This window comes from Pleurodeles waltl, unplaced genomic scaffold, assembly GCF_031143425.1.
Source record: "Pleurodeles waltl isolate 20211129_DDA unplaced genomic scaffold, aPleWal1.hap1.20221129 scaffold_155, whole genome shotgun sequence".
NCBI classification, from domain to species: Eukaryota; Metazoa; Chordata; class Amphibia; order Caudata; family Salamandridae; genus Pleurodeles; species Pleurodeles waltl.
This window is the reverse complement of record NW_027149861.1, coordinates 1-26,311: the sequence shown is the minus strand read 5'-3', so window position 1 is coordinate 26,311 and position 26,311 is coordinate 1. Positions and strand designations below refer to the sequence as shown.

The window sequence follows — 26,311 nt, the reverse complement described above, 5'->3', positions numbered from 1 at the left end:
TATTTGAGCCATAGAATGGGTGTAGGAAGTTGGCTCTGTATGCACTATTTCAAAGTAAGGAATAGTATGCACTGAGTCCAAGGGTTCCCCTTAGAGGTAAGATAGTGGCAAAAAGAGATAATACTAATGCTCTATTTTGTGGTAGTGTGGTCGAGCATTAGGCTTATCAAAGGAGTAGTGTTAAGCATTTGTTGTACATACACCCAGGCAATAAATGAGGAACACGCACTCTGAGACAATTCCAGGCCAATAGGTTTTTGTATAGAAAAATATCTTTTCTTAGTTTATTTTAAGAACCACAGGTTCAAATTCTACATGTAATACTTTGCATGAAAGGTATTGCAGGTAAGTACTTAAGGAACTTTGAATAATCACAATAGCATATATACTTTTCAAATAAAACACATATAGCTATTTTAAAACTAGTCACTTAGTGCAATTTTCACAGTTCCTAGGGGGAGTAAGAGTTTGTTAGTTCTTGCAGGTAAGTAAACCACCTACGGGGTTCAAGTTTGGGTCCAAGGTAGCCCACCGTTGGGGGTTCAGAGCAACCCCAAAGTTACCACACCAGCAGCTCAGGGCCGGTCAGGTGCAGAGTTCAAAGTGGTGCCCAAAACGCATAGGCTTCAATGGAGAAGGGGGTGCCCCGGTTTCAGTCTGCCAGCAGGTAAGTACCCGCGTCTTCGGAGGGCAGACCAGGGGGGTTTTGTAGGGCACCCGGGGGGGATACAAGTTAGCACAGGAAGTACACCCTCAGCAGCACGGGGGCAGCCGGGTGCAGTGTGCAAACACAGGTCGGGTTTGTAATAGGAATCAATGGGAGACCAAGGGGACTCTTCAGCGATGCAAGGGGGGGGCTCCTCAGGGTAGGCACCACCCGGGCAAGGGAGAGGGCCTCCTGGGGGTCACTCCTGCACTGGAGTTCCGATCCTTCAGGTCCTGGGGGCTGCGGGTGCAGGGTCTTTTCCAGGTGTCGGGATCTGGCAATCAGACAGTCGCGGTCAGGGGGAGCCTCGGGATTCCCTCTGCAGGCGTCGCTGTGGGGGCTCTGGGTGGACAACTTTGGTTACTCAGTCTGAGTCGCCGGAGGGTCCTCACTGAAGGGTTGTTTCTCCACCAGTCGAGTCGGGGTCGCCGGGTGCAGTGTTGCAAGTCTCACGCTTCTGGCGGGGATTGCAGGGGTCTTTAAAGCTGCTCCTCTGGAAACAAAGTTGCAGTCTTTGTTGAACAGGGCCGCTGTTCTCTGGAGTTTCTTGGTCTTTTTAGAGCAGGGCAGCCCTCTGAGGATTCAGAGGTCGCTGGTCCTGGGGAAAGCGTCGCTGGAGCAGTTTTCTTCCGAAGGGGGGAGACAGGCCGGTAGGGCTGGGGCCAAAGCAGTTGGTGTCTCCGTCTTCTCTGCAGGGTTTTTCAGCTCAGCAGTCCTCTTCTTCTTAAGTTGCAGGAATCTGAGTTCCTAGGTTCAGGGGAGCCCTTAAATACTAAATTTAAGGGCGTGTTTAGGTCTGAGGGGTTAGTAGCCAATGGCTACTAGCCCTGAGGGTGGGTACACCCTCTTTGTGCCTCCTCCCAAGGGGAGGGGGGCACATTCCTATCCCTACTGGGGGAATCCTCCATCTGCAAGATGGAGGATTTCTAAAAGTTAGTCACTTCAGCTCAGGACACCTTAGGGGCTGTCCTGACTGGCCAGTGACTCCTCCTTGTTGTTCTCATTATTTCCTCCGGCCTTGCCGCCAAAAGTGGGGCCGTGGCCGGAGGGGGCGGGCAACTCCACTAGCTGGAGTGCCCTGTGGTGCTGGAAAAAAGGGGGTGAGCCTTTGAGGCTCACCGCCAGGTGTTACAGCTCCTGCCTGGGGGAGGTGATAGCATCTCCACCCACTGCAGGCTTTGTTACTTGCCACAGAGTGACAAAGGCACTCTCCCCATGTGGCCAGCAACATGTCTCGAGTGTGGCAGGCTGCTAAAACCAGTCAGCCTACACGGGTAGTTGGTTAAGGTTTCAGGGGGCACCTCTATGGTGCCCTCTGGGGTGTATTTTACAATAAAATGTAAACTGGCATCAGTGTGCATTTATTGTGTTGAGAAATTTGATACCAAACTTCCCAGTTTTCAGTGTAGCCATTATGTTGCTGTGGAGTTCGTGTTTGACAAACTCCCAGACCATATACTCTTATGGCTACCCTGCACTTACAATGTCTAAGGTTTTGCTTAGACACTGTAGGGGCACAGTGCTCATGCACTGGTGCCCTCACCTATGGTATAGTGCACCCTGCCTTAGGGCTGTAAGGCCTGCTAGAGGGGTGACTTATCTATACTGCATAGGCAGTGTGAGGTTGGCATGGCACCCTGAGGGGAGTGCCATGTCGACTTACTCGTTTTGTCCTCACCAGCACACATAAGCTGGCAAGCAGTGTGTCTGTGCTGAGTGGGGGGTCCCCAGGGTGGCATAAGATATGCTGCAGCCCTTAGAGACCTTCCCTGGCATCAGGGCCCTTGGTGCCAGGGGTACCAGTTACAAGGGACTTACCTGGATGCCAGGGTGAGCCAATTGTGAAAACAAAAGGACAGGTTAGGGAAAGAACACTGGTGCTGGGGCCTGGTTAGCAGGCCTCAGCACACTTTCAATTCAAAACATAGCATCAGCAAAGGCAAAAAGTCAGGGGGTAACCATGCCAAGGAGGCATTTCCTTACAATGGGCGTGTGGTCTGCTTGAACAGTGAAGTGAGTGCCAAACAGGTAAGGTCTCAGCTTCTTTAAGGCCCATAGCACAGCAAAGGCCTCCCTTTCTATAGCTGACTAACACCTCTCTCTAGGGGTCATCCTTCTGCTTATAAAAGCAGCTGGTTGATCCTGTCCATCAGTGTTTAGCTAAGAAAGAACAGCCCCAACCCCTACTTCAGAAGCATCAGTTTGGACGATTAATTTCTGGGAATACTCAAGGCTTTTTTTAACACTGATGCAGAGCACATGGCCTGTTTGAGTTCCTCAAAAGGTTTTTGACAGCTAGCTGTCCACAAGACTTGTTTTGGCATACTTTTGGATGTGAGGTCATTAAGAGGGGCTACAATGGAGCCATCATTTTTAATGAACCTCTTGTAATGCCCAATGAGACCTAAGAAGGCTGTCACCTGGGGCTGTGTAGTAGGGAGGATCCAGTCAAAAATAGCCTGGATCTTCCCCTGCAATGGTTGAATCTGGCCTCCACCTACCAGGTGGCCCAGATAAACAACCTTCCCCTACTCTGTCTGGCACTTAGAGGCCTTGATAGTGAGGCCTTCCTTTTGCAGAGCCGCAAGCATTGCCAGAGGTGGACCAGGTGGTCATCCCAGGTGGAGCTAAAGACAGCTGTGTCATCAAGATGACACTATAGGCTTCCAAACCTTGGAGGACTGTATTCACCAGCGTCTGAAAAGTTGCAGGTGCATTATTCAAACCAAAGGGCATAACAGTAAATTGATAATGCCCTCCAATGGTGGAGAATGCAGTTTTTGGTTTTGCACTCTCTAACAATTTGATCTGCAATCAAGTCAGAGGTGCTAAGATACTTGGCAGATGCCAGTGTGTCTATGAGCTCATCTGCCCTAGGAATAGGGTGAGCATCAGTCTTTGTCACTGTTGAGCCCTCTGTAATCAACCCATAACCTCATCTCCCTTTTTCCATTTTGGGAGTGAGGTTTTGATACCAGAACCACTTGGCTAGCCCAGGAGCTGTCAGAGTGCTCATTCACTCCTATGTCTAGCATATTTTGCACTTCTGCTTTGATGCAGTCCCTAACATGATCAGGCTGCCTGTAAATTTTACTTTTAACACGCTAACTGTCCCCTTTGTCAATGGTGTGTTCACACCAAGTAATCTGACCAGATGTCAGAGAAAACAGTTCAGAGAACTGGCCAAGGAGGTTCTTGCAGTCCTCTTTCTGAGACTCGGAAAGGCAGTCTGCTAGGATAACTCCATCCACTGAGCCATCAGCTGCAATGGTGGAGAAGAGATAAGGGAGAGGGTCACTCTTTTTCCTGTCCCTCATCAGTTACCATGAACAGGGTCATGTCAGCCCTGTCATAGGGCTTAAGGCGGATCACATGAAGCACCTGAGGGGGCTTATGGGAGTGCCAAGGTCCACCAAGTAGGTGACCTCACTCTTTTTCTACACTACAGTATGGGACCACTCCACTTGTCTTGGTGTGCCCTGGGACCTCAGGCTCAAGGACCCACACTTTCTACCCTGGCTGGTACACCGTTAGAACAGCCTTCCGGTCATACCACTGCTTCTGCAGTTATTGGCTGGCCTGAAGGTTTTTAATGGCCTTTTTCATATACTCAGCCATCCTGGATCTGAGGCCACGTGCAAGTATTGCAGTGGAACCTATAGTTCCATTGGGCTGAGGATCAGGGAAATCTCTCAGACATGGTCCAGATTTCACAGGGCACTGCAAAAGATCTACAGTGGTGGTTAAAGAACCACGATTGTGCCAGTGGCAGACCCTTTCCGTTCCCCTACCATATCGAACAGTACTGACAGATACATCAGTCCTGGACTAGGGTGGCAATCTGGGAGAGGAAGAGATCAGAGGTCTGAGCGATCAGACTGGTATTTAAAATCTTTCTACCCTTCATTAAGGGAACACTATTGCAGGTGTTCAGACAGCAGCAGTCATGGACACTTGTTCAAGAGGCCTTGTGTTTCTGGACATGACTGGAATGCCTGGGCATTTTATTGGTGGTTCAACACCTGGAAGGCTCTCTGAACACCAGAATGGACAAACTCAGCTGAAGATGCCTAACAGATCACAAATTGCGTCCCCAACTGGAGGTGGTGCAGGGTCTCACTCACAAATGAGGAGAGACTGTTCGATCTGTTTGCCACAACCAAGAACACTCACAAACTTCAGTGCGCAGAACTGCTGATATTAAGGCAGCTTTTATTCTGAGATGCTTTTTGTCTCCAGTTGAGCTCTGTCCTCCTGTACCCCTCTCTGCCAATACCACTCCTGCCTAGAGTTCTCAAGAAGATCAGGAACGCCCAGGCTCATATTATATAAGAACCTCCGGACTGGGTTCGGAGAGTCTATCATCCTGGCTGTTGAGCATGGCCATCAGTCTGCTGATTAGGCTGCCCCTTGTGAGCATCTTCGGTCACAACAGTAGGGGAACATTCTCCACTTGATCCTGTTCCACCTTGATGCATAAAGATTGAGTGGTGACAGTTGATCGCTTTCGACCTTATGCCGAAGTTTGTAATGTTATCTTGGCAGCTTTGTGTCTCTTCACCAAGACATTGTACGCTAGCTGTTGCAGTAGGTTCGTGACATGGTGTACAGCCAAATAGGTTGACCCTTTATCTGCAACCCTTTCTCAAGTTATTTTGTTTTTCTATACCCTGGCCTACAAGGGCTCTAAATTGTGCACATTGAAGTCTTCTTTATCTGCTATTTAAGCTTTCCTGTTGCTGCCAGATCAGCCTTCTCTCCAAGTCCCCTATTGTAGATAAGTTCAATAAATGTTCACAATACTTATTTCCTCCAACTCCATTGCCTCAATGGGACCTTAAATTGGTTCTTAAATTTCTAACGTGTGCTCCCTTTGAGCCACCTCATACTTGCTGCCTTAGGCTTATCACCATCAAGACTGTTTTTTTTTTGGTGGGATATGTTTGAACCAAAAAAAGGGAAGGCTGTGCAGAAACGAACCTTCTCCGATGGATTGTACTCTTCATTAAGATCTGCTATGCTTTGCCCGTGAAGTAACTCCCAGAGGGTTTGCTTGCTCATTTCACCAGACTATATGCTGGATCACTGCATTAGCATACAGAGTCCCTTTTCTGGACACCTGCCAGGCAGCAACGGGCCCTCACTTGCATACGTTCATCAAGCGCTACTGGCTGGACAGTCGGTCCATTGGGACGGGCATTTTACCTGTTCTGTCCTGCAGACCCACCTCTGGAGCTTAGGTATCTATTTTAAGGTAAGGAATCTTGGCTAGAAGTCTCTATCAGATGAACAAGTTACTTACCTTCGGTAATGCCTTATCTGGTAGACACACTATCTAGCTGCAGATTCCTTACCAATGCACCCATTTTCCCTGCTCTGTGAGCAGAAGAATAGGTACAGGGCTGCTCCATTTTCAGGGTCCTAGTTCCACACTCCAGTGATATGTTTTCTTTCTGGTTCTGTGCTTCTGGCATGGAAAGTCACAAAAGGAACTGCTGTCTGAACGCTGGGGTGGTACCTGTTTAGGCATCGCGCATCTCCATTCCGTCGGGGATGACAGCACCACGCGGAACCGAAAGACGCCTGTAAAGAAATGGCTCCCTGTTGCAGTTACCCCCCACTTTTTGCCTGATACTGATGCTGACTTGACTGAGAAGTGTGCTGGGACCCTGCTAACCAGGCCCCAGCACCAGTGTTCCTTCACCTAAAATGTACCATTGTATCCACAATTGGCACACCCTGGCATTCAGATAAGTCCCTTGTAACTGGTACTTCTAGTACCAAGGGCCCTGATGCCAAGGAAGGTCTCTAAGGGCTGCAGCATGTCTTATGCCACCCTAGAGACCCCTCACTCAGCACAGACACACTGCTTACAAGCCTGTGTGTGCTAGTGAGAACAAAATGAGTAAGTCGACATGGCACTCCCCTCAGGGTGCCATGCCAGCCTCTCACTGCCTATGCAGTATAGGTAAGACACCCCTCTAGCAGGCCTTACAGCCCTAAGGCAGGGTGCACTATACCATAGGTGAGGGTACCAGTGCATGAGCACTGTGCCCCTACAGTGTCTAAACAAAACCTTAGACATTGTAAGTGCAGGGTAGCCATAAGAGTATATGGTCTGGGAGTCTGTTTTACACGAACTCCACAGCACCATAATGGCTACACTGAAAACTGGGAAGTTTGGTATCAAACTTCTCAGCACAATAAATGCACACTGATGCCAGTGTACATTTTAGTGTAAAATACACCACAGAGGGCACCTTAGAGGTGCCCCCTGAAACTTAACCAACTAGCTGTGTAGGCTGACTGGTTCCAGCAGCCTGCCACACTAGAGACATGTTGCTGGCCCCATGGGGAGAGTGCCTTTGTCACTCTGAGGCCAGTAACAAAGCCTGCACTGGGTGGAGATGCTAACACCTCCCCCAGGCAGGAGCTGTGACACCTGGCGGTGAGCCTCAAAGGCTCACCCCTTTGTCACAGCCCAGCAGGGCACTCCAGCTTAGTGGAGTTGCCCGCCCCCTCCGGCCACGGCCCCCACTTTTGGCGGCAAGGCTGGAGGGAACAAAGAAAGCAACCAGGAGGAGTCACTGGCCAGTCAGGACAGCCCCTAAGGTGTCCTGAGCTGAAGTGACTCTAACTTTTAGAAATCCTCCATCTTGCAGATGGAGGATTCCCCCAATAGGGTTAGGATTGTGACCCCCTCCCCTTGGGAGGAGGCACAAAGAGGGTGTACCCACCCTCAGGGCTAGTAGCCATTGGCTACTAACCCCCCAGACCTAAACACGCCCTTAAATTTAGTATTTAAGGGCTACCCTGAACCCTAGAAAATTAGATTCCTGCAACTACAAGAAGAAGGACTGTCCAGCTGAAAACCCCTGCAGCGGAAGACCAGAAGACGACAACTGCCTTGGCTCCAGAAACTCACCGGCCTGTCTCCTGCCTTCCAAAGATCCTGCTCCAGCGACGCCTTCCAAAGGGACCAGCGACCTCGACATCCTCTGAGGACTGCCCCTGCTTCGAAAAGACAAGAAACTCCCGAGGACAGCGGACCTGCTCCAAGAAAAGCTGCAACTTTGTTTCCAGCAGCTTTAAAGAACCCTGCAAGCTCCCCGCAAGAAGCGTGAGACTTGCAACACTGCACCCGGCGACCCCGACTCGGCTGGTGGCGATCCAACACCTCAGGAGGGACCCCAGGACTACTCTGATACTGTGAGTACCAAAACCTGTCCCCCCTGAGCCCCCACAGCGCCGCCTGCAGAGGGAATCCCGAGGCTTCCCCTGACCGCGACTCTTTGAACCTAAAGTCCTGACGCCTGGGAGAGACCCTGCACCCGCAGCCCCCAGGACCTGAAGGACCGGACTTTCACTGGAGAAGTGACCCCCAGGAGTCCCTCTCCCTTGCCCAAGTGGAGGTTTCCCCGAGGAACCCCCCCCTTGCCTGCCTGCAGCGCTGAAGAGATCCCGAGATCTCTCATAGACTAACATTGCGAACCCGACGCTTGTTTCTACACTGCACCCGGCCGCCCCCGCGCCGCTGAGGGTGAAATTTCTGTGTGGACTTGTGTCCCCCCCGGTGCCCTACAAAACCCCCCTGGTCTGCCCTCCGAAGACGCGGGTACTTACCTGCAAGCAGACCGGAACCGGGGCACCCCCTTCTCTCCATTCTAGCCTATGTGTTTTGGGCACCACTTTGAACTCTGCACCTGACCGGCCCTGAGCTGCTGGTGTGGTGACTTTGGGGTTGCTCTGAACCCCCAACGGTGGGCTACCTTGGACCAAGAACTAAGCCCTGTAAGTGTCTTTCTTACCTGGTTAACCTAACAAATACTTACCTCCCCTAGGAACTGTGAAAATTGCACTAAGTGTCCACTTTTAAAACAGCTATTTGTGAATAACTTGAAAAGTATACGTGCAATTTTGATGATTTGAAGTTCCTAAAGTACTTACCTGCAATACCTTTCGAATGAGATATTACATGTAGAGTTTGAACCTGTGGTTCTTAAAATAAACTAAGAAAAGATATTTTTCTATATAAAAACCTATTGGCTGGATTTGTCTCTGAGTGTGTGTACCTCATTTATTGTCTATGTGTATGTACAACAAATGCTTAACACTACTCCTTGGATAAGCCTACTGCTCGACCACACTACCACAAAATAGAGCATTAGTATTATCTATTTTTACCACTATTTTACCTCTAAGGGGAACCCTTGGACTCTGTGCATGCTATTCCTTACTTTGAAATAGCACATACAGAGCCAACTTCCTACATTGGTGGATCAGCGGTGGGGTACAAGACTTTGCATTTGCTGGACTACTCAGCCAATACCTGATCACACGACAAATTCCAAAATTGTCATTAGAAATTCATTTTTGCAATTTGAAATTTTTCTAAATTCTTAAAAGTCCTGCTAGGGCCTTGTGTGTTAAGTCCCTGTTTAGCATTGTCTTTTAGAGTTTAAAAAGTTTGTTAAAAGTTTGAAATTAGATTCTAGAAACAGTGTTAGATTCTTTAAAAAGTCTTCCAACTTTTAGCAAAATAATGTCTGATACAGAGATGAATGTGGTGGAACTCGACACCACACCTTACCTCCATCTTAAGATGAGGGAGCTAAGGTCTCTCTGTAATATAAAGAAAATAACCATTGGCTCCAGACCTACCAAAATTCAGCTCCAGGAGCTGTTGGCAGAGTTTGAAAAAGCCAACCCCTCTGAGGATGACTTCACAGAGGAAGAAATTAGTGACTTGGAGGGCAATTCCCCCCTTCCAGTCCTAAATAGGGAGACCAGGGCCTCTCAAGCCCTGTCTCCAAAAATGATAGTCAGAAATGTTGCTTCCCTCACAGGAGGGTCCAGCATTTCTGAAATCACTGAGGATGCTCTCAGTGAAGATGACCCCCTGTTAGCCAGGATGGTCAAAAGATTGGCTTTGGAAAAGCAGCTCCTAGCCATAGAAAGGGAAAGAAAAGAGATGGGCCTAGGTCCCATCAATGGTGGCAGCAACTTAAATAGGGTCAGAGATTCTCCTGACATCCTAAAAATCCCCAAAGGGATTGTAACAAAATATGAAGATGGTGATGACATCACCAAATGGTTCACAGCTTTTGAGAGGGCTTGTGTAACCAGAAAAGTGAACAGATCTCACTGGGGTGCCCTCCTTTGGGAAATGTTCACTGGAAAGTGTAGGGATAGACTCCTCACACTCTCTGGAAAAGATGCAGAATCTTATGACCTCATGAAGGGTACCCTGATTGAGGGCTTTGGATTCTCCACTGAGGAGTATAGAATTAGATTCAGGGGGGCTCAAAAATCCTCGAGCCAGACCTGGGTTGATTTTGTAGACTACTCAGTAAAAACACTAGATGGTTGGTTAACTGGAAATGAAGTGTGTGACTATGTTGGGCTTTATAATTTGTTTATGAAAGAACACATTTTAAGTAACTGCTTCAATGAAAAGTTGCATCAGTATCTGGTAGACCTAGGTCCAATTTCTCCCCAAGAATTGGGAAAGAAGGCAGACCACTGGGTCAAGACTAGAGTAACCAAAACTTCCACTGGGGGTGACCAAAAGAAAGGGGTTACAAAAACTCCCCAGGAGAAAGTGGGTAACACTAGAAACAAAGAAAAAGAGTCCTCTGTAGGCCCCCAAAAACCAGAACAGGTGGGTGGGCCCCAAGACACAACCCAAAACAAAGGTGGGTACCAGGGTAAGAACTGGGATGCCACTAAGGCCTGGTGCCACAACTGTAAACAGTCTGGGCACCACACCAAGGACACTTCTTGTCCCAAAAACAAACCCCAGAACAAAATTCCTGGGGTAACCAGTGTAGCCATGGGAGATGACTCCTCAGATGAGGAGGTCTTCCTAGCCTTCAACTGGAAACAGGGCCCAACAGGTGAGTTGGAGATTCCAGAGGGAAGTAGACACTTCCACCACCTACTGGTGAATGGAATCCCAACCACTGCCCTGAGAGACACTTGTGCCAGTCACACTATTGTGCATGACAGGCTGGTGCTCTCAAACCAGTACATCCCAGGTGAGACTGCCAGGGTAAGAGTTAGCCTAGATAGGGTCACTAAGAGGCCTGTGGCTTTAGTGCCCATAGAAGTGGGTGGCACTCTTAGCTGGAGAAGGGTAGTAGTCAGTACAGACGTCCCCCTTGATTGTCTCCTTGGAAATGACTACCCAGAGGTTAGTCAGAGCCCAAGAGAGAAACTGGTACAGTGCCAGTCCTCTCCCAAGGATTCTGGAAGTCCTGCCTCTGCAGTAAATGCAAGCAGGCCCCAGAAGAAGAAGAAAAGAAAACAGAGTAGGAAGGGTGGACAACCTTTAGCCAAGGTTACAGCAAGCCAAGGAGATTCTGCTCCAGTAGGGGAGAACTCCAAAAATGGCCCTGATAAAGTCCAACCTGACCCACAAGAAGTCCTGGCTAGTCAGGCAACTGTTAAACCTGAGTGGGTGGCTCCTCAGCTAACAGAAGAAAGAGTGGAAGAAGGGTTTTTACTACAAGATGTGGTAACCCCCCACTCCAATACAGCAGACAGGCAACCTGAACCCAAAGAAGCCTGTAACTTAGCCCCTTCCCTTTTAGGTGAAGAGCTAAAGGTGTGGTTCTGGGCACTGACAGCTGTCAGTGGCCTCTGCTGGGTGTTAGCCTTTGTGGCTGCACTATCCTTGGCATGGTGGTCAGACCCCATGCCAAATAGCAAGTTAGGCCCCCTGACCCTGTTGGTCATGGTGGGGTTACTCCAGCTCTGGGTAACCTCTTTGGGTAAGCTAGGGATGACCCTGGCTAAGATAAGATTAGCAGAGGTGGATACCTCTAAACCCAAAATAAAAAGAGTGGGTGGAGACATTGAAGAAGCAGACAAGAGGCAATTCAGACTAGGTCCTATCACTGTGGAAGTGGGTCAGTTCCCCAAAGGGAATGACCTGAACAGAAGGATGTAAGGCAGAGTAGGCCCTGCAACTAACCAGCCTATTTCTCCTACTCTTCCTCGCCTGACAGACTAGGAAGACTCTCCCAGCTTGGGCTGAGTCTCCTGGCCTGTGGGCTGGGGGGGGCTTGTGTAAAGAAATGGCTCCCTGTTGCAGTTACCCCCCACTTTTTGCCTGATACTGATGCTGACTTGACTGAGAAGTGTGCTGGGACCCTGCTAACCAGGCCCCAGCACCAGTGTTCCTTCACCTAAAATGTACCATTGTATCCACAATTGGCACACCCTGGCATTCAGATAAGTCCCTTGTAACTGGTACTTCTAGTACCAAGGGCCCTGATGCCAAGGAAGGTCTCTAAGGGCTGCAGCATGTCTTATGCCACCCTAGAGACCCCTCACTCAGCACAGACACACTGCTTACAAGCCTGTGTGTGCTAGTGAGAACAAAATGAGTAAGTCGACATGGCACTCCCCTCAGGGTGCCATGCCAGCCTCTCACTGCCTATGCAGTATAGGTAAGACACCCCTCTAGCAGGCCTTACAGCCCTAAGGCAGGGTGCACTATACCATAGGTGAGGGTACCAGTGCATGAGCACTGTGCCCCTACAGTGTCTAAACAAAACCTTAGACATTGTAAGTGCAGGGTAGCCATAAGAGTATATGGTCTGGGAGTCTGTTTTACACGAACTCCACAGCACCATAATGGCTACACTGAAAACTGGGAAGTTTGGTATCAAACTTCTCAGCACAATAAATGCACACTGATGCCAGTGTACATTTTAGTGTAAAATACACCACAGAGGGCACCTTAGAGGTGCCCCCTGAAACTTAACCAACTAGCTGTGTAGGCTGACTGGTTCCAGCAGCCTGCCACACTAGAGACATGTTGCTGGCCCCATGGGGAGAGTGCCTTTGTCACTCTGAGGCCAGTAACAAAGCCTGCACTGGGTGGAGATGCTAACACCTCCCCCAGGCAGGAGCTGTGACACCTGGCGGTGAGCCTCAAAGGCTCACCCCTTTGTCACAGCCCAGCAGGGCACTCCAGCTTAGTGGAGTTGCCCGCCCCCTCCGGCCACGGCCCCCACTTTTGGCGGCAAGGCTGGAGGGAACAAAGAAAGCAACCAGGAGGAGTCACTGGCCAGTCAGGACAGCCCCTAAGGTGTCCTGAGCTGAAGTGACTCTAACTTTTAGAAATCCTCCATCTTGCAGATGGAGGATTCCCCCAATAGGGTTAGGATTGTGACCCCCTCCCCTTGGGAGGAGGCACAAAGAGGGTGTACCCACCCTCAGGGCTAGTAGCCATTGGCTACTAACCCCCCAGACCTAAACACGCCCTTAAATTTAGTATTTAAGGGCTACCCTGAACCCTAGAAAATTAGATTCCTGCAACTACAAGAAGAAGGACTGTCCAGCTGAAAACCCCTGCAGCGGAAGACCAGAAGACGACAACTGCCTTGGCTCCAGAAACTCACCGGCCTGTCTCCTGCCTTCCAAAGATCCTGCTCCAGCGACGCCTTCCAAAGGGACCAGCGACCTCGACATCCTCTGAGGACTGCCCCTGCTTCGAAAAGACAAGAAACTCCCGAGGACAGCGGACCTGCTCCAAGAAAAGCTGCAACTTTGTTTCCAGCAGCTTTAAAGAACCCTGCAAGCTCCCCGCAAGAAGCGTGAGACTTGCAACACTGCACCCGGCGACCCCGACTCGGCTGGTGGCGATCCAACACCTCAGGAGGGACCCCAGGACTACTCTGATACTGTGAGTACCAAAACCTGTCCCCCCTGAGCCCCCACAGCGCCGCCTGCAGAGGGAATCCCGAGGCTTCCCCTGACCGCGACTCTTTGAACCTAAAGTCCTGACGCCTGGGAGAGACCCTGCACCCGCAGCCCCCAGGACCTGAAGGACCGGACTTTCACTGGAGAAGTGACCCCCAGGAGTCCCTCTCCCTTGCCCAAGTGGAGGTTTCCCCGAGGAACCCCCCAGGCATCAGGGCCCTTGGTACCAGAGGTACCAGTTACAAGGGACTTATCTGGATGCCAGGGTGTGCCAATTGTGGAATCAAAAGTACAGGTTAGGGAAAGAACACTGGTGCTGGGGCCTGGTTAGCAGGCCTCAGCACACTTTCAATTCAAAACATAGCATCAGCAAAGGCAAAAAGTCAGGGGGTAACCATGCCAAGGAGGCATTTCCTTACACACAGTAAGTCCAGGGAAAAGTATAGTGATCATGAAAAGATAAATATCTTCTGGGGTTGTATCTCTTCTCCAAAAGGTGCATGAAGTTCGTTTTTTTTTTTTTTTTCCTGCACATGAATTTAGGTGTAAATCTATACCACTAGCTGCACACCCATACTGTATCTGAGTTTCTAACACCTGTCACTGAGAATATAATTTTGTTGTTAAACCTCAGTCAGGTGCCCAAGGAGAGTCACTGTTATCTATTTTATCACAATAGAAGTGGTAGCCCTGGGACAATATGCATTTGAGGTATTTCTCGGTATACGCTCACTACCCCTTGATCCTAAGGGCTTATGAAAAAATTTTTTTATTTGGGAGGCGTTTCTTGGACGATCTTTGGGTGGCCCTTTTAGCACTATTTAGAAACTGCCAAAGTAATGTATTCGCTTATCAGATGCTTGAAAAGGTTTTTATTTTTTTTGAAGTGGTGTGATCGGATATTTGAAGTGCCCATTACTCCCCATAGTGCCTCCTGTACAATAATATTTATCAACACAGACCTAGTCATGCCTGCTTCCTAATTTACCTATTCTCAACTTTGGTGTAAATAAAAAGGAATGATTCACCTATTTAGATCTCTGAGATTGACAGATGATCGGGAAGCTGCGGAGTGGAATTGATGATATTTTTAGCAACTTCATAGATTTCTTTCTTTGGAGTCATCAAATTGTTCCTGACACCTCTCCATACCTGTGAGGGTGCTCTGTGGCTCTGTATGGCATGTTGAAGTCATTTTGGTGACTGTTATGTGTAATAACAGAAAAGATATTTCTAGTTCTGTGATACGTTTACATCACCATTTGGAAAGAATTTGTGTGGCACTGTTAATTATGTTCATTCATGTAGTTCTGACGTTGGCTTAGAACAATGAGTCTAAGCAAAGTGGTTGGTGTAAAGAGGCTTGATGCTACAAGGGCAATGCCATTTACATCATTGTTTTGAATAATTCACATTTGCTTTGAATAGGATTTGCAAATATAGCACATTAATGCATACAGCTGTTGTGGATGTTGCTTTGTTGATCTTGATGTGTTTTTAGACTTTGAAAAAACTGAAGTGTATTGTAAGCAGTATAACACTAAAAATACTCTTATCCGGACAGATTCGGGACAAATTTATTAAAGAACCGGCATTTGAGGACATAACCCTTGAATCTGAACGAAAACGAATATTTAAAGACTACATTCATGCACTTGAGGTATTATTTTTTCATTTTATGACATTATTCCCCCCACTACGTTGAAATGTCTATTTTGTTTGAGACTCTTCAATGCAGAAGAAAATTAACTGTTAACCATGAGCTAGTAAACAGTTTTTTAATTGTTTTTTGTTTAATACAAAAAAGCTTTGTGTGACTCTTCCCTTATGAGGTTATTTATTTCCAGGTTGTGGTTGTCAGTCCACTCACCACCAACAGTTTCACTTGCCCTTTTGTCTTTTCTTTTATACATTTATTACTGATTTTCCAGGTATTCCTAAAATATATTTCTACTTTAGCCTGTTAATTGCTGGATTTACTAACCAGCATTTCGTTGTGTTATGAAATGTTGTAAACTGGCTCCAGGCTTTTATGAATTCTTTTGTAGATGTTCACCAGGTTGGTAGCATTATCTTTTGGCCATGTGCTGTGATCCTTTGCATGGTTTGGCAGAGTTAACCCACCCTGCCGTATAGGCCTTTTCTTGTGGTTGCTGGGGTCAGTCAGAGTTAATGGACTTCATTCTCCGGTGTTGTCATTAATCACTGGTGTCCTGGAGTCGTAATTCTGATGCACTCAAAATGTAAGCATTAGCACTTCCTTTAGGTACCTTACTTTCTCCGTGTAGGGAGCAGTCAAAGCTTACTCAGGAAGGTGGATTGGTTATACATTCAGAATCCGCATGACACAAAGTAACTATTTGCAGCCAGTGCTTTACTTTAGGATTGATACTTTAGCAGGGAAGTGAATATACCAATTAACATAGAATAAACATAAGCTTGTGCTGTTAGGACCCAGTTTATGGGCCCAAACTGTTTTATGAGCTACTAATGTTCTGATAACTTTGGCCCTACAAACAGTGTTATCCACCTGGATTTGATTTGGGTTGCTTCCATCATCCTGATCGGACTATGGATCTCTGCAGTTTGCTAGCATTTGATCTTTCTTAGATTAACATACATTCCCCGCCCTATTTTGAATACTGGGTAGAATTATTCCCTGTGGTGATTTTTGGAACTACCCAGAATTTTATCATAACATTAAACAATATTTGCTTACCCAAAGACATTAATGTTTAATTAGCACATTCTTCTGATCAAAAACTGTCCCAGCTTGAGTAATACAGTAACTGTTCTGAGCATGCTATTACCCTGAGGCCACTGTCCATTGGATAGCTACCACATATTGGGTGTCACAAAAGCGCTGAAAACATAAGAATTTTATTTTATATTCTGCTTCTTCCCTTGGAATTTTGTTCACCTATTTAAAGCTCTTGCTCAGCTGATGGTGTTTGTGCATTTTCTTGGCCAGGGGGCATCATTTTTCTCAACTTTCACTGAACCATCAGTTGAAGGAGTCTCTCCATGCCCTGCTGTTGGGGGCTGGTTATTAGTAGGGTAAGCACACACCTACCACAAGCACTAATGCCACCAAGCCCTTGTTCGGTCCAGTGAAGGTCTCAAAACATCAGCCCCTGGCTCAACCTGTGGTAGCTTGGCAACGAGCAGACAGGCTTAACTTGGTAGACAGGTATGTAAAGCATTTTAATACTCCAATACAATAAATAAGTAAGGCAGGCACAAAACACAATAAAAATCCAACACCAATTTATAAAAATGGGAAATATTTTTATCTTTAAAAAGACAAAAATCCAATATAGGGAACCGGAGTTAAGAATATTTAAAGATTAAAATAAGAAAATTGCTTTCTAGTGCTTAGAAGTCAATATCACTATCCAGGGACATTTGGTTGCGCTTGTCCGGGACAAAGTCAAAGTTTGAGGCCGACTGCAATGGAGCCCTGCACGGATACAATGAACGGGGGCCCTCAGACAAAATGTTACCTTCGCCCTTAAACTTTTCTGGAACTCTTTTCCCTCGACGTTGGGTGGTCCTCAGCGAGAAATTTTCGAAGCTATGTCATCAGACTTTTCCATGGGGCCCGGTCAAATCCAGGAAGTCTGGAACTTTCAGCAGAACAAACCTAAAATCCTGGCTGGGTCACGGTTGAAGGTAGCCCGCTTGACGCATGACATCAAGTTGATCCACTTATGGACCTTTTTCCAAAAGCTGCTTGTAAGGAAATGCCTCCTTGGCATGGTTACCCCCTCACTTTTTGCCTTTGCTGATGCTATGTTTTGATTTGAAAGTGTGCTGAGGCCTGCTAACCAGGCCCCAGCACCAGTGTTCTTTCCCTAACCTGTACCTTTGTTTACACAATTGGCACACCCTGGCTTCCAGGTAAGTCCCTTGTAACTGGTACCAAGGGCCCTGATGCCAGGAAAGGTCTCTAAGGGCTGCAGCATGTCTTATGCCACCCTGGAGACCCCTCACTCAGCACACACACTGCTTGCCAGCTTGTTTGTGCTGGTGGGGACAAAACGAGTAAGTCGACATGGCACTCCCCTCAGGGTGCCATGCCAACCTCACACTGCCTATGCAGTATAGATAAGTCACCCCTCTAGCAGGCCTTACAGCCCTAAGACAGGGTGCACTATACCATAGGTGAGGGCACCAGTGCATGAGCACTGTGCCCCTACAGTGTCTAAGCAAAACCTTAGACATTGTAAGTGCAGGGTAGCCATAAGAGTATATGGTCTGGGAGTCTGTCAAACACGAACTCCACAGCACCATAATGGCTACACTGAAAACTGGGAAGTTTGGTATCAAACTTCTCAGCACAATAAATGCACACTGATGCCAGTGTACATTTTATTGTAAAATACACCCCAGAGGGCACCTTAGAGGTGCCCCCTAAAACCTTAACCAACTACCCGTGTAGGCTGACTGGCTTTAGCAGCCTGCCACACTTGAGACATGTTGCTGGCCACATGGGGAGATTGCCTTTGTCATCCTGTGGCTAGTAACAAAGCCTGCACTGGGTGGAGATGCTATCACCTCCCCCAGGCAGGAGCTGTAACACCTGGCGGTGAGGCTCACCCCCTTTGTTCCAGCACCACAGGGCACTCCAGCTAGTAGAGTTAGCCGCCGCCTCTTGCCACGGCCCCACTTTTGGCGGCAAGGACAGAGGAAATAATGAGAATAACTATGAGGAGTCACTGGCCAGTCAGGACAGCCCCTAAGGTGTCCTGAGCTGAGGTGACTCTAACTTTTAGAAATCCTCCATCTTGCAGATGGAGGATTCCCCCAATAGGGATAGGAATGTGACCCCCTCCCCTTGGGAGGAGGCACAAAGAGGGTGTACCCACCCTCAGGGCTAGTAGCCATTGGCTACTAACCCCCCAGACCTTAAACACGCCCGTAAATTTAGTATTTAAGGGCTCCCCTGAACCTAGGAAATTAGATTCCTGCAACCTAAGAAGAAGAGGACTGCTAAGCTGAAAAACCCAGCAGAGAAGACGGAGACACCAACTGCTTTGGCCCCAGCTCTACCGGCATGTTCCTCCCCCCCCCCCCTCCCCCCCCCCCCCCCCTCAGAAGAAAACTGCTCCAGCGACGCTTTCCCCAGGACCAGCGACCTCTGAATCTTTAGAGGACTGCCCTGCTCTAAAAGGACCAAGAAACTCCAGAGAACAGCGGCCCTGTTCACCCAAGACTGCAACTTTGTTCCCAAAGAAGCAACTTAAAGACCACTGCATTTCCTGCCAGAAGCGTGAGACTTGCAACTCTGCACCTGACTCCCCCGGCTTGACTTGTGGAGAAACAACACTTAAGGGAGGACTCCCCGGCGACTCTGAGAGTAACCAAAGTTGTCCCCCCTGAGCTCCCACAGCGACGCCTGCAGAGGGAATCCCGAGGCTCCCCCTGACCGCGACTGCCTGACTCTCAGATCCCGACGCCTGGAAAAGACCCTGCACCCACAGCCCCCAGGACCTGAAGGATCGGAACTCCAGTGCAGGAGTGACCCCCAGGAGGCCCTCTCCCTTGCCCAGGTGGTGGCTACCCCGAGGAGCCCCCCCCCTTGCCTGCCTGCACCGCTGAAGAGACCCCTTGGTCTCCCATTGATTCCTATTACAAACCCGACGCTTGTTTGCACACTGCACCCGGCCGCCCCCGCGCTGCTGAGGGTGTACTTTCTGTGCTAAGTTGTGTCCCCCCTGGTGCCCTACAAAACCCCCCTGGTCTGCCCTCCGAAGACGCGGGTACTTACCTGCTGGCAGACTGGAACCGGGGCACCCCCTTCTCCATTGAAGCCTATGCGTTTTGGGCACCACTTTGACCTCTGCACCTGACTGGCCCTGAGCTGCTGGTGTGGTAACTTTGGGGTTGCTCTGAACCCCCAACGGTGGGCTACCTTGGACCCAAATTTGAACCCCATAGGTGGTTTACTTACCTGCAAGAACTAACAATAACTTACCTCCCCTAGGAACTGTGAAAATTGCACTGTCTAGTTTTAAAATAGCTATATGTGTTTTATTTGAAAAGTATATATGCTATTGTGAATATTCAAAGTTCCTAAAGTACTTACCTGCAATACCTTTCAGTATTACATGTAGAATTTGAACCTGTGGTTCTTAAAATAAACTAAGAAAAGATATTTTTCTATACAAAAACCTATTGGCCTGGAATTGTCTCTGATTGTGTGTTCCTCATTTATTGCCTGTGTATGTACAATAAATGCTTAACACTACTCCTCTGATAAGCCTACTGCTCGACCACACTACCACAAAATAGAGCATTAATATTATCTTTTTGCCACTATCTTACCTCTAAGGGGAACCCTTGGACTCTGTGCATACTATTCCTTACTTTGAAATAGTGCATACAGAGCCAACTTCCTACAGGTTGATAGTGGCAAAATTAGATAATACTAATGCTCTATTTTGTGGTAGTGTGGTCGAGCAGGCAGTAGGCTTATCAGACGGTAGTGTTAAGCATTTGTTGTTCACACATAGGCAATAAATGAGGAACACACACTCAAAGACTTAACTCCAGGCCAATAGTTTTTATTTAGAAAAATACCTTTTCTTAATTTATTTTAGAACCACAAGATTCAAGATTTGAGGTAAGTACATAAAATGCAAGGTACTTCACATAGGTAAATATGGAACTTTGAATGAAAGCAGTAGTACACACAGTATAGGTTAAAATGGTAATAAGCTATTTTAAAAGTGTACACAGTGCAAAAATCAACAGTTCCTGGGGGAGGTAATTTTTGTTAAGTTTCTCAGGTAAGTAAAGCACTTAGTCATTCTCCTGGGCATAGGCAGCCCACCGTTGAGGGTTCAAGGCAACTCCAGAGTCACCGCAACAGAGGGCCGGTCAGGTGCAGAGGTCAAAGGAGGGCCCAAAACAAATAGGCACCTATGGAGAACAGGGGTGCTCCGGTTCCGGTCTGCTGGCAGGTAAGTACCTGCGTACGCGGGAAGCAGACCAGGGGTGTTTTGTAGAGCACTAGGTGAGACACAAACAGGCACACAAAACACACCCTCAGCGGCACAGGTGCGGCCGGGTGCATTGTGCTAAGTAGGCATCTGGTTTGCTATAGGAAGCAATGGAGGGACCTGGGGGTCACTCTGGCGACGCAGGCAGGGTACGGGGGCTTCTCGGGCCAGCCATTGACTGTGCTAGGAAGAGGGCCGCATGCTGGTCACTCTTGCACTGGAGGTTGGTTCCTCTCGGTCCTATGGGTTGTGGGTGCAGTGTTTGGTCCAGGCGTCTGGTTCCTTGTTATCAGGCAGTCGCGGTCAGGGGGAGCCTCTGGATCCTCTCTGCAGGCGTCGCTGTGGGGGTGCAGGGAGTTCGACTCAGGTTACTCACGTCGTCGCAGACGCCTGGGAGTCCTCTCTGCGGTGTTAGTTCTCTGGAGCTCGAGCCGGGAGCGTTGGGTGCAGTGTGTGAAGTCTCACGCTTCTGGCGGGAAGAGTGAGTTCTTTAAAAGTTGCTGTTGGTGAACTGTGCTGCTGTTCTCAGGAGTTTCTTGGTCCTTCGGGTTCAGGGCAGTCCCCTGAGTCCTCGGAGGTCACTGGTCCCTGTCAGATGCATCGCTGAGCAGGTTCTTTGAGTCTGGAGACTGGCCGGTAGGGCTGGGGCCAAGTCAGTTTCCGTCTGTCGTCTCTGCAAGGCTTTCAGGTCAGCAGTCCTTCTTTATGTAGGTTGCAGGAATCTGATTTCCTGGGTTCTGGGTCGCCCCTAAATACTGAATTTAGGGGTGTTTAGGTCAGGGTGGCTGCAGCCAATGGCTAATGTTCTGGAGGGTGGCTACACCCTCTTTGTGCCTCCTCCCTGAGGGGAGGGGGCACATCCCTAATCCTATTGGGGGAATACTCCAATCTCTAGATGTAGGATTTCTAAAGGCAGGGGTCACCTCAGCTCAGAACACCATAGGGGCTGTCCTGACTGGTGTGTGACTCCTCCTTGTTTTTCTCATTATCCTCTCCTGCCTTGCCGCCAAAAGTGGGTGCAGTGGCCGGAGGGGCGGGCCTCTCCACTAGCTGGGATGCCCTGTGGTGCTGTAACAAAAGGCATGAGCCTTTGAGGCTCACCGCCAGGTGTTACAGTTCCTGCCGGGGGAGGTGAGAAGCACCTCCACCCAGTACAGGCTTTGTTCCTGGCCACAGTGTGACAAAGGCACTCTCCCCATGTGGCCAGAAACTCGTCTGGTTGTGGCAGGCTGGCAGAAACTGGTCAGCCCAGCACTAGGAGTCTGACTGGTATTCAGGGGGCATCTCTAAGATGCCCTCTGGGTGCATCTTAAAATAAATCCCACACTGGCATCAGTGTGCATTTATTGTGCTGAGACTTTTGATACTAAACTTCCCAGATTTCAGTGTAGCCATTATGGAATTGTGGAGGTTCGTGTTTGACAAACTCCCAGACAATATACTTTTTATGTCTAACCTGCACTTATAATGTCTAAGGTTTTGCTTGGGCACTGTAGGGGCATAGTGCTCATATGCCCTCACTTGTGGTATAGTGCACCCTGCCTTAGGGTTGTAAGGCCTGCTAGAGGGGTGACATACCGATGCCACAGGCAGTGTGAGGTGGGCATGGCACTCTGAGGGGAGTGCCATGTCGACTTAGTCATTTTCTCCCCACCAGCATACCGAAGCTCTGAGGCAGTGTGCATGTGCTGAGTGAGGGGTCCCCAGGGTGGCATAAGACATGCTCAGCCCTTAGAGACCTTCCCTGGCATCAAGACCCTTGGTACCAGGGCTACCATTTACAAGGGACTCACCTGGGTGCCAGGGCTGTGCCAATTGTTGGAACAAAGGTACAGTTTAGGGAAAGAACACTGGTGCTGGGGCCTGGTTAGCAGGGTACAGCACACTTGCAATCATAACTAGCATCAACAAAAGGCAAAACGTCAGGGGGTAACCATGCCAAGGAAGGAATTTCCTTACAGCTATTTTAAAAGTGGACACAGTGCAATTTTCAACAGTTCCTGGGGGAGGTGTAAGGAAATGCCTCCTTGGCATGGTTACCCCCTGACTTTTTGCCTTTGCTGATGCTATGTTTTGAATTGAAAGTGTGCTGAGGCCTGCTAACCAGGCCCCAGCACCAGTGTTCTTTCCCTAACCTGTACTTTTGATTCCACAATTGGCACACCCTGGCATCCAGATAAGTCCCTTGTAAGTGGTACCCCTGGTACCAAGGGCCCTGATGCCAAGGAAGGTCTCTAAGGGCTGCAGCATGTCTTATGCCAACCTGGAGACCCCTCACTCAGCACAGACACACTGCTTGCCAGCTTGTGGGTGCTGGTGAGAACAAAATGAGTAAGTCGACATGGCACTCCCCTCAGGGTGCCATGCCAGCCTCTCACTGCCTATGCAGGTATAGATAAGTCACCCCTCTAGCAGGCCTTACAGCCCTAAGGCAGGGTGCACTATACCACAGGTGAGGGCACCAGTGCATGAGCACTGTGCCCCTACAGTGTCTAAGCAATACCTTAGACATTGTAAGTGCAGGGTAGCCATAAGAGTATATGGTCTGGGAGTCTGTTTTACACGAACTCCACAGCACCATAATGGCTACACTGAAAACTGGGAAGTTTGGTATCAAACTTCTCAGCACAATAAATGCACACTGATGCCAGTGTACATTTTATTGTAAACTACACCCCAGAGGGCACCTTAGAGGTGCCCCCTGAAACCTTAACCGACTATCTGTGTAGGCTGACTGGTTCCAGCAGCCTGCCACACTAGAGACATGTTGCTGGCCCCATGGGGAGAGTGCCTTTGTCACTCTGAGGCCAGTAACAAAGCCTGCACTGGGTGGAGATGCGAACACCTTCCCCAGGCAGGAGCTGTAACACCTGGCGGTGAGCCTCAAAGGCTCACCCCTTTGTCACAGCACCGCAGGACACTCCAGCTAGTGGAGTTGCCCGCCCCCTCCGGCCACGGCCCCCACTTTTGGCGGCAAGGCCGGAGGAAACAAAGAAAACAACAAGGAGGAGTCACTGGCCAGTCAGGACAGCCCCTAAGGTGTCCTGAGCTGAGGTGACTCTAACTTTTAGAAATCCTCCATCTTGCAGATGGAGGATTCCCCCAATAGGATTAGGGATGTGACCCCCTCCCCTTGGGAGGAGGCACAAAGAGGGTGTACCCACCCTCAGGGCTAGTAGCCATTGGCTACTAACCCCCCCAGACCTAAACACGCCCTTAAATTTAGTATTTAAAGGCTCCCCTGAACCTAAGAATTTAGATTCCTGCAACTTACCGAAGAAGAAGACTGCTGAGCTGAAAACCCCTGCAGAGGAACAACAGAAGACACCAACTGCTTTGGCCCCAGTCTTACCGGCCTGTCTCCTGCCTTCCAAAAGAAACCTGCTCCAGCGACGCTTTCCAAGGGACCAGCGACCTCTGAATCCTCTGAGGACTGCCCTGCTTCAAGAAAGACAAGAAACTCCCAAGGACAGCGGCACTGCTCCACAAGAACTGCAACTTTGTTTCAAGGAGCAGATTTAAAGACCCCTGCAACTCCCCGCAAGAAGCGTGAGACTTGCAACACTGCACCCGGCGACCCCGACTCGACTGGTGGAGAAACAACGCTTCAGGGAGGACCCTCCGGCGACTCTACGACTGTGAGTAACCAAAGTTGTCCCCCCTGACCCCCCACAGCGACGCCTGCAGAGGGAATCCCGAGGCTCCCCTGACCGCGACTGCCTGAACTCCATTTCCCGACGGCTGGAAAAGACCCTGCACCCGCAGCCCCCAGCACCTAAAGAAACGGAACTCCTGTGCAGGAGTGACCCCCAGGAGGCCCTCTCCCTTGCCCAGGTGGTGGCTACCCCGAGGAGCCCCCCCTTGCCTGCCTGCAATGCTGAAGAGATCCCTTGATCTCTCATTGAAAGCCATTACAAACCCGACGCGTGTTTGCACACTGCACCCGGCCGCCCCCGCGCTGCTGAGGGTGTACTTTTTGTGCTGACCTGTGTCCCCCCCGGTGCCCTACAAAACCCCCCTGGTCTGCCCTCCGAAGACGCGGGTACTTACCTGCTGGCAGACTGGAACCAGGGCACCCCCTTCTCTCCATTGAAGCCTATGCGTTTTGGGCACCTCTTTGACCTCTGCACCTGACCGGCCCTGAGCTGCTGGTGTGGTAACTTTGGGGTTGCTCTGAACCCCCAACGGTGGGCTACCTTGGACCAAAAACTGAAACCTGTAAGTGACTTACTTACCTGTTAAAACTAACAATACTTTACCTCCCCCAGGAACTGTGAAAATTGCACTGTCCACTTTTAAAACAGCTTATTGTGTTTTATGTGAAAAGTATACATGCTAATGAAATGATTCAAAGTTCCTAAAGTACTTACCTGCAATACCTTTCAAATGAGATATTACATGTAAAATTTGAACCTGTGGTTCTTAAAATAAACTAAGAAAATATATTTTTCTATAACAAAACCTATTGGCTGGATTTGTCTCTGAGTGTGTGTTTCTCATTTATTGCCTGTGTGTATGTACAACAAATGCTTAACACTACTCCTTTGATAAGCCTACTGCTCGACCACACTACCACAAAATAGAGCATTAGTATTATCTCTTTTTGCCACTATCTTACCTCTAAGGGGAACCCTTGGACTCTGTGCACTCATACTATTCCTTACTTTGAAATAGTGCATACAGAGCCAACTTCCTACATTGGTGGATCAGCGGTGGGGTACAAGACTTTGCATTTGCTGGACTACTCAGCCAATACCTGATCACACGACAAATTCCAAAAATTGTCATTAGAAATTGATTTTTTGCAATTTGAAATTTTTCTAAATTCTTTAAAGTCCTGCTAGGGCCTTGTGTTAGTCCCTGTTAGCATTGCTTTTAGAGTTTAAAAGTTTGGTAAAAGTTTGAATTAGATTCTAGAACTAGTTTTAGATTCTTAAAAAGTATTCCAACTTTTAGAGGCATAATGTCTAGTGCAGAGATGAATGTGGTGGAACTCGACACCACACCTTACCTCCATCTTAAGATGAGGGAGCTAAGGTCACTCTGTAAAATAAAGAAAATAGTAATGGGCCCCAGACCTTCCAAACTACAGCTCCAGGAGCTGTTGGCAGAGTTTGAAAAGGCCAACCCCTCTGAGGATGGCAACTCAGAGGATGATGATAGTGACTTGGAGGGTGATTCCCCCCTACCAGTCCTATCTAGGGAGGACAGGGCCTCTCAAGCCCTGACTCCAAGCATAATAGTCAGAGATGCTGGCTCCCTCACAGGAGGGACCAACCTCTCTGAAATCACTGAGGATAACTCCAGTGAAGAGGACATCCAGTTAGCCAGGATGGCCAATAGATTGGCTTTGAAAAGACAGATCCTAGCCATAGAAAGGGAAAGACAAGAGATGGGCCTAGGACCCATCAATGGTGGCAGCAACATAAATAGGGTCAGTGATTCTCCTGACATGTTGAAAATCCCTAAAGGGATTGTAACTAAATATGAAGATGGTGATGACATCACCAAATGGTTCACAGCTTTTGAGAGGGCTTGTGTAACCAGAAAAGTGAACAAATCTCACTGGGGTGCTCTCCTTTGGGAAATGTTCACAGGAAAGTGTAGGAATAGACTCCTCACACTCTCTGGAAAAGATGCAGAATCTTATGACCTCATGAAGGGTACCCTGATTGAGGGCTTTGGATTCTCCACTGAGGAGTATAGGATTAGATTCAGGGGGGCTCAAAAATCCTCGAGCCAGACCTGGGTTGACTTTGTAGACTACTCAGTAAAAACACTAGATGGTTGGATTCAAGGCAGTGGTGTAAGTAATTATGATGGGCTGTACAATTTATTTGTGAAAGAACACCTGTTAAGTAAGTTTTTTCAATGATAAACTGCATCAGCA

At 48.7% G+C, this 26,311-nt stretch overlaps 1 protein-coding gene across 1 annotated transcript in view; it reads left to right on the top strand.

Annotated features, from left to right (window-relative positions):
- The window catches only part of LOC138274069 (pre-mRNA-processing factor 40 homolog A-like), a gene marked incomplete at its 3' end in the record, with an annotated part of 550,808 nt that extends 535,731 nt beyond the window's left edge, over positions 1–15,077 (top strand). The window contains exon 21 of the mRNA XM_069218962.1: positions 14,982–15,077. Within this exon, the coding sequence (XP_069075063.1) occupies positions 14,982–15,077 (96 nt within the window). The remainder of the gene's footprint in view (positions 1–14,981) is intronic.
- Positions 15,078–26,311: the final 11,234 nt, after the last annotated feature.